At 62.0% G+C, this 10,659-nt stretch overlaps 1 protein-coding gene across 3 annotated transcripts; it reads left to right on the plus strand.

Moving 5' to 3' along the window:
* Positions 1–1,637: 1,637 nt before the first annotated feature.
* Erfe (erythroferrone) lies at positions 1,638–10,044 on the plus strand. 3 transcript variants are annotated; one of them, XM_047543671.1, is made up of 9 exons: positions 1,638–1,793; positions 3,891–4,013; positions 4,920–5,004; positions 5,582–5,832; positions 5,905–6,013; positions 6,096–6,186; positions 6,551–6,639; positions 6,963–7,041; positions 7,773–10,044. In XM_047543671.1, exons 1-8 carry the CDS (start codon positions 1,638–1,640, stop codon positions 7,019–7,021), a joined length of 963 nt encoding a protein of 320 aa, XP_047399627.1. In that variant the 3' UTR covers positions 7,022–7,041; positions 7,773–10,044. The 3 variants fall into 3 exon arrangements, with proteins under 3 accessions (XP_047399627.1, XP_047399625.1, XP_047399626.1); XM_047543669.1 differs by having other exon boundaries at positions 6,556–6,639; XM_047543670.1 differs by lacking the exon at positions 6,551–6,639.
* Positions 10,045–10,659: the final 615 nt, after the last annotated feature.

A 10,659-nucleotide genomic window follows, 5' to 3' on the forward strand; every position in this document is an offset into this window, starting at 1 on the left:
AGCCCCTGCGGGGAAGGTGCCCTGTGGGAGACCTGTTCCAGGAAGACGCCCCGCCTGCCTCGCAGCCTCAGCCCCGCGAGAACTCAGGCCTCACACCAAGTAGAGGAGGGAGACCCCCAGGGACTGTGAAGAAATGACCACACCCACTGGAAAAGGGGGCCTGCTCCCCACTGAAAGCCCAGTACTGGCCCTGGGCTGTGCACACTGGGCAAGCGGGCCACCTCTTTGGACTAGTCCACGATCCTGGAAAAGCTTTTCCAGAAACAGGAAGGTACCGTGCATGCACAGAGCCGCATCCCCGGGCGGAGCCCCTCCACCGGCAGATGGCAGGCTTTGGCAAGAACGCCAGGGGCCCTGGTCTGCGGTCCCCCTGAGTACGGGGAACAGAACCCGCCCGACTGGCCTCACAGGGGCGCGAGCCCCAGCACGCCCAGACCCTCGCCGGGCTCCACAAGCCGTGGCCCCTGCAGCAGAAGTGAGAGCTGGCCTGGGCACTGCCTGGTCCTCCGAGGGCACACCAGCCGCACCCTCCGAAGTCCTCGCTGTGATGAATCTGCCACAAGTCTCCAGATGAAGCGAACTGGACCTTTCGAGAGTGCACGTCCACAGGCCAGTGCTTCTCAGACGTGTCCCTGGGCTCTGTCATTTCTAGAGGAATTTATAGTTTTTCATTCCGTTGGTAATCTTTGAAGAAATTGGGTGTCAGCTTTTAAAGACGGAACTTCCCGGTTTTTGGTCCTAACTAGCCAGGGACCTGAGAGGACACATTCTCAGGGCAGGAGGGTGTTCTCTGTGAGCCTGTCCCCAGGAAAGAGAGGTGGAATCCCCAGGGCCACTGACCCTGAGGTGCCTGTTCTCAGGTAGACTGCAGTGTTTACTCTCTGTCCACCTCCTGGCACTAAGCCAGCCAGGTGGACTACAGCGGCCAGAGAAGGTGGCAGAGACTGAGGAGCAACTGCAGCCCGCCAGGGGCGGGCAGAGCGCCACCTGCCTGATTCCGGGCATCTCAGTGCTTGGTCCACACTCCCCTTGGGACAGGGAGGATCCTCCCCCGGCACAGACTCGCTCCTCAGGCCAGGCGGCCGCCATTCCCCTGGGCGGATGGCAGAGGGCGCATGCCAGCTGGGCCTGCCCCGACTGTCAAAATGCACGGAGTGCCCGCCGGGTGCGCAGGGATCCAGGCGAGCTGCGCTCACAGCCTTTATCTCCCAGAGACCAGGCTCTGTCGTGTGAGCCCCCCAGAGGCTCGCAGGGCTGCGCCCCCTGTCGGGGTGCCCTGCTCGGACTCCGGTGCTTGGTAGACAGTGGGCAGCTTGGTGTCCGGTCCAGCCTGCCCCCCAACACCTGGCCACAGCATAACAGGGGTCACTCCTCAGCCTGGGCCCCCCCAGTTCAGTGCACCTGCGCTCGGGGCGCCCGCCTGGAAACGCGCCAGGAGCCCCGCCCGACGTGCTCGGCCGGTCGCGGAGGCTGGGCCGCGGGGCGCCTGGGTCCCTGCGGAGGACCTGCGGGACGGGCTGGGGAGGAAGGCGGGCAGCGCCGACGGCCGGGGCGGGGCGGGGCGCGGCTCCCGCGTTATAAGGCGCCGCCCGCCCGCCCGCCCCGCGACGCCGCCTCCGAGCCGCCCGCCGCCGCGCATGGCCCCGGCCCGCCGCCCCGCCGCGCGCCTGCTGCTCCTGTGCGCCGGCCTGCTGGCCACCGCCGCCGGCCTCGGCGCCCCGGAGCCCGGCGCGCCCGCAGGGAGTCCGGCGCGCCCGCCGCCGCCCGGGGCTGAGCTGCCCGCCCGCCCGCCGGTAAGACGCGCCAACCCCGGGCGGCCGCGGCCGCACTGCCCCACGCCAGCGCCCGGCTCGCCGCAAGCCCCCCGGGCAGCCCCGGCCTGGTTTCGGGTGTTCTTTGGCTTAAAATGCTACTCAGCTAGGGCTGCGGTGTAGCTCGGTGGCAGAGCGCGCGCCCTGGGTACCGCCACCAAAAAAAAAGGCTGCTAGGCCAGCGAAGGGCTCAGGAAGGACCAAGCTGAGAGCTAAGGGTCAGTAACCTGCGTCTGGTCCAAGTGGGAAGAAGCCCCTATTCGTGAAAGGGTGAGCACTGCAGAAGTGTCCCTGCCCAGGGACAGCAGGTCGGGGCCCAGAATGATCTCCTTTGCGTCTTTTGGCTCTTTGTCCTGACTTCTGGTGTGGGACGGTCGGAAGCCCTGCGGCCCCTTCCTCCCGAGGCTGTAGAGACTGAAATGCTGGGGTGAGGACGTGGCCACAGGCTGGGAAGGCAGGGTGGTGGCCCTTCACGGGAGCCCTCCGGGTGGTGAGGGCACCCAGGGTCTCTGGACTGAAGATGCTGTGGGCCTCACACAGGGAAGCCTCAGGCCAGACCCTCTGTCCTCAGTATCCCACTTAGGACCATGGATAGCCAAGAAGGGAACCCCTAGGGAAGGCCGGAGATGGCAGCCAGCTCTGGGGGCCTCTGCTGGGGCCTCTGCAGAGCCCTTTCTCCCTGGGTGAAGTCAAATACCCTCAGGCAGTGGGAGGCCAGATGACAGGGCCACTGGGAGGCAGAGAGGGGGCTGGGGGCTTCCATGTGGGGGTTTTGACCTCAGATCTCAGTGGGGGGCCGTGTGTCACCAGACCACCCTCTTCCCTTGCAATACAGAGGTTCCAAGGCTCCTTTCTGAGCAAGTCCTCATGGCTGGAGGACTCGGTGGTCAGGGACGCTGCCTAACCCCCACCAGCACTGCGGCAGGCCCAACTCCTTGGGCCCTAGACAGCACTTCCTCCAAACTAGTGGGACTCCAAGTCCATCCACAGGCCACGTCCCAGCTGAGAGGGTAGGCCCAACACGCCCACCCTGGCCTAAGTGGGAGATCCGGTGCCACGAGGAAACCATTAGGCTGTGCAGAGGCATCTCCAGCAGCCGTCAGCCCTGCGAGATGGGGTGGTGGTGCTGAGGGAGGCACTCTGGCCTCAGTCTACCTGAGCTTCCTCCAGCACCCGAGCCTCTATCTTCCCAGCACAGCAGCCTGGCCCGTGAGGTGGTTGGCAAGCTCCCAGAGGAAGGCCTTGGGTCCCTGCAGTGCGGTGGGAACCCATGAGGCTAGGACGTGGCAGCTGGGTCTGTGCTTGACAAAAGGGCCTGGCCAGCTGGGAGCCTGGGGTCCTTCCACCAACCACTGGAGCCCCATGACCTCATCTGAGCCCTCTTGGGCCATTTCCTTCCCAGCTGGCAACCCTGCCTGGAGCCCGACGGCCCGAGGCTCACTGCCCAGCAGGCCAGAGCCTTTCCCAGGAAGCCAGTTCCTCCCAGGCTTTGCTCCAGTGAGACCCATCAGGGGCCGCACGTGCAGAAGTGGATATTTCTGGAAGTGCCATTGTCCTTGCTTGGGTCAGAGGTCGGGAGTCACCATCTTCCTTCCCTGTGCCTTGTACCTGGCAGCAGCCCTGAGGCCAGCGTTGCTTCCCTGGAACTTCCCTGTGCAGTGGAGGAGAGACAGCAGGGTCTGCTGCAGTGGGGCTTCCTTGTTATCCGTTGCCTCTTCCTGAGCACCAGTGGGTGCTGGTGCTGATCCTCCTGGTGACTGTTGGGGACAGTATGATTGTCCCAGTTCATGTGGAGGAAGGAGTGGACGAGCCTGGCAGCCCGCATGCCGACTCACACCTGCAGCAGAGCCCCGCCTGTACCAGGGCCTGCTTCTCCCTCCGGTGCAGTCTGGGCTGTGGGGCCACATGATCCCTAGGAGCTGTCCTCCACGGGTCAGGAGAGGGGCAGGGCTGTGCTGCCCCTGAGAGCACACGGACAAGGCCAGGGTGTTAAGGCAGTGCTGCACACAGTCACCTACCAGGCAGGCCTGAGCAGGCACCAGGCAAGGGGACCAACCTGCTGGGCTGGCTGTGTTCCAGGAGTCCTCCACGGAGCGAGCACACAGCATCGACCCCAGGGATGCCTGGATGCTCTTTGTCAGGCAGAGTGACAAGGGCGTCAATGGTAAGAGGAAGAGCAGGGGCAAGGCCAGGAGGCCGAAGGTGAGTAGCCCTGACCCTCGCCGCTGGTGTGAGCCCACCTCCGAGACCACACACCTGGCAGGAATGCAGAGGAAGCCCCTGCCAGGCCCAGGGAGCCCTGAGCTAGGGGCCTGGGTCTAACCACTTACCCAACACTCCTGTATGCTGGGCCCCTTCTGGTCCCTCTGTGTCCTGGACAGGGAGCCTTGCCCAACTGTGTGCTGCATGCTGGAGAGGGCTCTGCTGGTCCTGCTCTCACTCCACCCTGGGCCAGGCCTAGGCTGGGACCTGGTGTTTGGCTTGGTGGCTTGCTCCTGCTTTCCCAAAGAGGGCTGTATTCCCTGTGACCAGGAGCTCCGGGTCAGGGCTGTGCTGCCCACACCGGGTGTCTGTGTCCAGGCAAAGCCAGCCTTGCTGTGCCTGAGTTTGGAATGCCAGCTCTGAGCCTGGTGTGCAGAGGCTGTCAAACTGTCACTGTGGACTCACTCATCACCCTCCCCTTCGGAATCACCTGGCCCTGCCCCAAACATCTCCTTGCAGCAAATGTCCACCCTTCTGTGCTGGGTCTTGACCTAGGCCAGTGTGGGCTTTTGAAGGCCATGGACCCCAGCACTCAGTACACAGCCAGGTGCAGTGGGGACTTTTGTTGGCTGACTTGAGCCTGGTGCCAGGCACTCCAGGAATACCAGTGGCAGGGGTGGCCACCCCCAGCCAGTCCCACAGCCCTATCCAAGGCCGGTCTTGAAGTTGATCAGGGCCTATAGCTTTTGCTGGCTCCTGGCATAAGAGCGTTTGAGAGCCCACAGCTGCCAGGGAGCTCTCCTGCCTGCCTGTCCGTGGCAGGAGCTGGCAGAGGGGATGGCGTGCACAGCGCCCAGCTTCCCAGTTCCCTCTTGATACATCCTCACAGCCAAGGTTCCCTTCCAGCTTGGCCTGCCAGGGCCCCTGGGGCCCCCTGGTCCCCTCATCCCATCTGAGGCACTGCTGAAGGAGTTCCAGCTGCTGCTGAAAGGTAAGGACACCACCCTGGTCAGCCTGTGCACCAGGGTTTGGGCAGGGCCTGGCAGGGCATCTGGTTGGGCAGAACTCAGCAACACAGCCCTGAGGTGGCACCTGCCCGGCCCAGTCCAGGTGTGCCAGGGTGGGGGCTGGGGGCGGTGGCAAGGAGAAGGCTTCACAGGGGAAGGTGGACACCACCACCAAGTGCCGAGAAACAGCACCTGTCCTCTAGCTGGGAGTCTGGAGTCCCGCCCAGGGGTTGTGGCTACGGCCAGCCTGGCTCACATCACTTACTAGCACTGGTCTCCTTGCGATGACCTGGGCCTTTCCTCTGCCATTCAGTGTGCTGTTTGGTCTTAATACCACCTTCGGTGGCTGAAGAACTCCGTGATCTCCAGCACGGTGGCAGCAGTTGTTCATTTACACCCACTGCTTTCCAAAAGAGGCCAGGCTGGAGGAAAGGGCGGGTGCAGGATGCCCCTGCCCGATGGGAAGCCAAGTCTCCCCAGGCCCTGCGGTCGAGCAGGGACTCTAACCTCCCAGGGGCAGGCGGGGCGGTGCCCACGTGCCCACCGCTCGCTCTGTGCCAGGTGCAGTGCGGCAGCGTGAGCGCACGGAGCCCGGGCCCTGCGCTCGGAGTCCCGCTGAGCCGGCCTGCGCAAGCCCCGCCCCGGGCTCCATTGAGGACGACAAGGAGGCAGGGGACATGCTGGCGCTGCTGGCTGCGCCCCTGGCTCCAGGCCCCCGCGCGCCGCGTGTGGAGGCGGCCTTCCACTGTCGCCTGCGCAGGGACGCGGTGGTGGAGCGGCGCGCGCTGCACGAGCTCGGCGTCTACTACCTGGTGAGTCAGGTGCGTGGGCCGGGCGGGTGCGCAGGACCCAGCCCCCGGGATGACCGACCTTGCGCCCCGCAGCCCGACTCCGAGGGTGCCTTCCGCCGAGGCCTGGGCCTGAACCTGACCAGCGGCCAGTATACTGCGCCTGTGGCCGGCTTCTACCTTCTAGCTGCCACACTGCACGTGGGTGAGGCCCGGGGCCTGGGGGGCCACCCGCCACCCTGGCTTCTGCCGCCGGTCAGTGTGAACACCACCTGCCCTCCTCGCAGCGCTAGCTGAGCAGCCAAGGCGTGGGCCGCTGCGTCCCCGGGACCACCTGCGCCTGCTCATCTGCATCCAGTCCCGCTGCCAGCACAATGCGTGAGTGGGCCCTGCCTGAGCGCTGGGCACACACTTGGCCTCCCAGCGCCTGTCCTGACCCCTGCCAGCTCCAGGGACCCTCTCCTCCATGCCCACTGCTACAGTGGCCTGGACTCCCCAGCCTACTCCTGCCCCCATCAGGGTACACCCCAGAGGCCTGGTCCTTCCCAGCCTCTGCCACCTTGTGCCCCCTCTTAACATCTGGGGGCTAGAGGGAGGCAATCGTGCTACCTCCTGAGTGGCCTTTCCTGGCCACCTGGAGGCCCCCTCAGTCACTGTCACACCCTACCCTGTGAACTCTCCCCACCATGACATCCGATGCTTACTGCTGGTGTCTCCATCCATGCTGCTTCTGGACCATGAGGGCAGCCACAACCAGCTCCCTGGTGCCCAGAACCAAGCCAAGGCACAGGGCAGGTGCTCCGCATGCAGTGGGGAGAAGGTGCAGCACAGGTGATGTCCAGGAGTACTGACTTGGGGAACCCTGGAGTGACTGGCTGGAACCGGCTGTGTCACCTGCTGCCACACTCCCACCTCCATCTGTTCCCCCTCAGAGCCGGGGGTCTGCTGCCCTTGCTTGGCCCAGCCTTGTCCTTCTTGGTAGCGGTGTGCATGTGGCTCTGGCTTTCCTCCTGGAGACCTGGTTCCGACACCACCACTGTGAACAGGCCAGGATCAAGCACTTTGCTGGGAATGGTGACAGTTGCTGCGTGCTGCGTGTCCTGTGGGTCAAGCTGGCCCTCAGAGCAGGCTGACCCTGTCTGTCTTGGCCACAGCTCCCTGGAGGCTGTCGTGGGCCTGGAGAGCAGCAGTGAGCTTCTCACCGTCTCAGTGAACGGGGTCCTGTATCTGCAGGTGCGTGGGGCGGCTGCCTGGGTTAGGGCCACAGGTGAGGAATGTTGGCAGATGCTCAGGACCACTGGGTGCAGCGCCCTTGGACACCAGGCCTGGGAGAGGCTCCAGGACACCCCTGAATGCCAGTGCAGGTCCAGGTGGAGCAGACCTTCAGGTCCTGATATCCCTCTAAGTCCACTCTTCCAAGGGGGCCTGGCCTCTTTATTTATTTTATTTATTTATTTATTTTTTTATTTTTTTGTGGTGCTGGGGGTTTGAACCCAGGGCCTTGTGCTTGCAAGGCAAGCACTCTACCAACTGAGCTATATCCCCAGCCCAGGCCTGGCCTCTTTAAACAGCCGAGTACTCGGGGACACATGGCCCATGGCCACAGTGGAAGCCCTGGCTGTGGTCATTTCCTCCAGGAAGCTCTGAGCAGCAGTCAGCACTACAGGGATTTGCCGAGTGGTGGGGAATTAAGGTGAAGGGGGCACTTAAAGTGTGTGGAGTGTGGGATGACAGCGGCTGATCCCCAGGGCTCCTAGTACTGCCAGGCAGCTCCAGGCCAGGCCCAAGACTCACCCCGCAGCAGACAGACCTGCCAGACCCTTGAACGCCACATTTGCAGAACAATGGGGGCGCACCAGACGAGGTGCCAGAGGTGCTGGGTTCGAGTCCAAGGCCTGCGAGCACTTGCTGCGTGCCTGGCAGGGGTGCAGGCTGTCCAACCTGACAGGCGTCCTTGCTTGCAGATGGGGCAGTACACGTCCGTCTTCGTGGACAACGCCAGTGGCTCCTCCCTCACCGTGCGCAGTGGCTCCCACTTCAGGGCTATTCTCCTGGGTGTGTGAGTGGCCGCAGGCCCTTCCTCTCGCCAGGCGAATGGAGCAGAGGTTCAGATAGTTGGAAGGACAGTGACCCCGTCTAAGAGGAAGCCCACCTGGAACTCTGCCCACACTGGTCCCTACAGTTTGGTCCAGAGCTGGCCACCACAGGTGGGTCTGTGGGTGACACAGGCCAGTGGTCCCAGGCCCAGCAGTGACTTCAGGAAGCTCTTTTAAGAGTGGAAAGCCCTTCGGGGCTGTGACCTTGGAAACACCCAGCATGCCCAGGAGCACGTACTGTGTGCCTGCTGCAGAGCCAGCTCCCGCGTGGCCCCACGCAGCCTCAGCTTTCCTAACTTTCCCATCTTTTTTAGCCTTCTCCTGGGCTGCAGAGAGCCCTGGCCAGGGACCCTGCACAGGGCTGATGGGTGCCAGAGGGAAGCCAGCCACACATCCTCATTGCACACCGGGGAGCCAGTCTGTCTGGGTCAGCAACCTTGCCCACCACTCCCCTGTCCACTTGGGCTCCTGGACCTCCACGCCTCTCCCCCAGACATGCCTCTACCTGCTGTGAGCTTCAGGGTCCTGCCTGGCCTGCAGTGATCACTGAACCCAAGACCTGCTGTGGACTCCTGGCATAGCTGCTTCAGGAACCAGAGGAATGCTGGGCAGGGACTTCCAGGGGGACAGTCCAGGCCTGGCTTCCAGTGGCTATTTCCACTTCTGATGTGTGCCAAGATTAACTCACAAGCCCTCCTTGTAGATCTCTTAGCAAACAGGAACTACACTCTCCCCCTGCGAAGCCCTCAGACAAGGCCTCCATGCTTACTGCAGAGGCCAGCTGGTCAACAAGACCCTTTCCCATCCCATGAGGGTCAGGCTCACTGCTAGAACTCCCACCAGTTGACAGATAGGAGACAGCCTGCCAGCCCGTTCTGGGCAGGCTCCTGCTACCTGGGTGGTGTGGCCTTGCTGGGCCCAGCTGGCGCTGGGCTCAGCTGGTGGTGAAGGAGAGATGGTCCTGAGGGTGGAGAAGACGCAGGGCCAACAGCCCATGGCTTGCTTGAACACAACCTCCCAGTGTTTCCCAAGTGCAGGACTAGGCCCCAGAGTGACAGGGCCCTCACTGCCTGCTAAGGAAAAGCTGACCCACACACACAGGTGGGAAGGGACCTGGTGCCACAGGACTCCAGGGTACCCACGCCTGGGAGAGGTGACAATGGCCACAGTCACTCCAGGGCAGCTGGGCAGAATGACCCCAGTTTCCTTGCCCACACTCCAAAATCAAACACCTCCAAGCCAGGCAGCCAAAGCATAGAGGTACAGGTGAATCGACCACTCTGTCCCCCACAGGCAGGCCTGGCCAGATTCTCAGTAGGACTTGCACCCACCCTACCAGGAAGCACCAGGCTGGCCTGGGTCCCAACTCCTGTGCACTTTGATTAAGGGGTGGTGGCCACACCCGTCCTGGATTTCACTCCATATCCAGCAAACACAGACACCTTGCAGAAGTTATCTTCCCTTGAAGGAGCCGCGTATGCACATATTCTTTCAATGTGAGCATGTTACACAACTTACTGAAGTGCTTATGGTGTAACGTTGCCAGGAAAGAAATATTTATGTAACTGACGTGTTAGTGTGTGATGTGACCACACAAGGCTACAAAAACAAAGGGTGAGAGTCAGACTATTGACCCTCAGTCCAGGCCACCAGGAGTGTTGAACTCTAAGGAGAGGCAGGCGGCTCCCAGCTGCAGGGTGGCGGGGACTCCCCTTGCAGGTAGGTGGCAGGGGAGGACCTTGCCAAGGACACCAGGACCAAGTCTCACCCAGGAGACGGGCACTTAGAGACACTTGGGCCACAGTCTTCAGGGCACAGAATGACACCTAGTTTGCTACAGGAAGACATTTACCAAATAAACTGCTGACTCCAAGGTCCTGGGGTTCTGTTCTTCCTGATGCTATGATCCAGTGTCCTAGTCCCCAAGCAGAAATGGATACCTGGTTCTTAACACTGTGGGTTCACACTGAGGTACCTGCAGCATTGGCAGCCAGTTTACCACCAGGACTGATGGGCTGGTAAGACGTGTGCACTGGGTGTGGCCAGTGAGCCCCACAGACCAGGCAAACATCCTGGGCCAAACACTCACACCGATCCAAGAGCTGCTTTATTTAAAAAAAATAAATAAAAATTACAGTTCAGTGTTTGCGTAGGCTGACCTTTGATCTGTTCCTCACCTTGCACAAGGTCCCTCTGGGCTGCTATTTTGAGGGTCTACCTTGAGCCACACAGAGCCCAATGCTTCACTGTCCTAAGACCTACTAGGGCCTGCAAAGGCCATACTGGACAGCATGTGATGAGCTATGCACCTTTTAGACCCAGGAGAGCCAAACTATGACCTGCTAAACCAGAGCCTTCAGCCAGATCGCATCTGTAGCAGGGAGATGGAGCAGGCTCAACTGTTATTCCTGGGAGTTGGTGGGGCAGGGCCCCTGCGAGACAGCCTGGGTACGGGTCTATTGCTGGTCAAGCCTGGGCTCCTGTATTCATGTTTAACACTGTCTGTACAGAAAAGGGAATGGAGCCAGAGGGTTCCAAAAGCCTCATTCTGGTCCTAGCCTCATCCCTAACCAGTACACTGGCCCCATGGGGGCATCAGGAGGCTGAAGGAGCACAGCGAGAGGGACGTGAACTACAGGAAATGACACAGCCAGCAGCGTGTGGTCTTGGCGAGCCAGCCCAGGTGCCCACCATAGCCCGACAGGGAAAGATGCAGAGTGCACTCCAGGCAAGCACGGCAGCCTGATGTGCAGTA

Source organism: Sciurus carolinensis, chromosome 3 (genome assembly GCF_902686445.1).
Source record: "Sciurus carolinensis chromosome 3, mSciCar1.2, whole genome shotgun sequence".
Classification (NCBI taxonomy): Eukaryota; Metazoa; Chordata; class Mammalia; order Rodentia; family Sciuridae; genus Sciurus; species Sciurus carolinensis.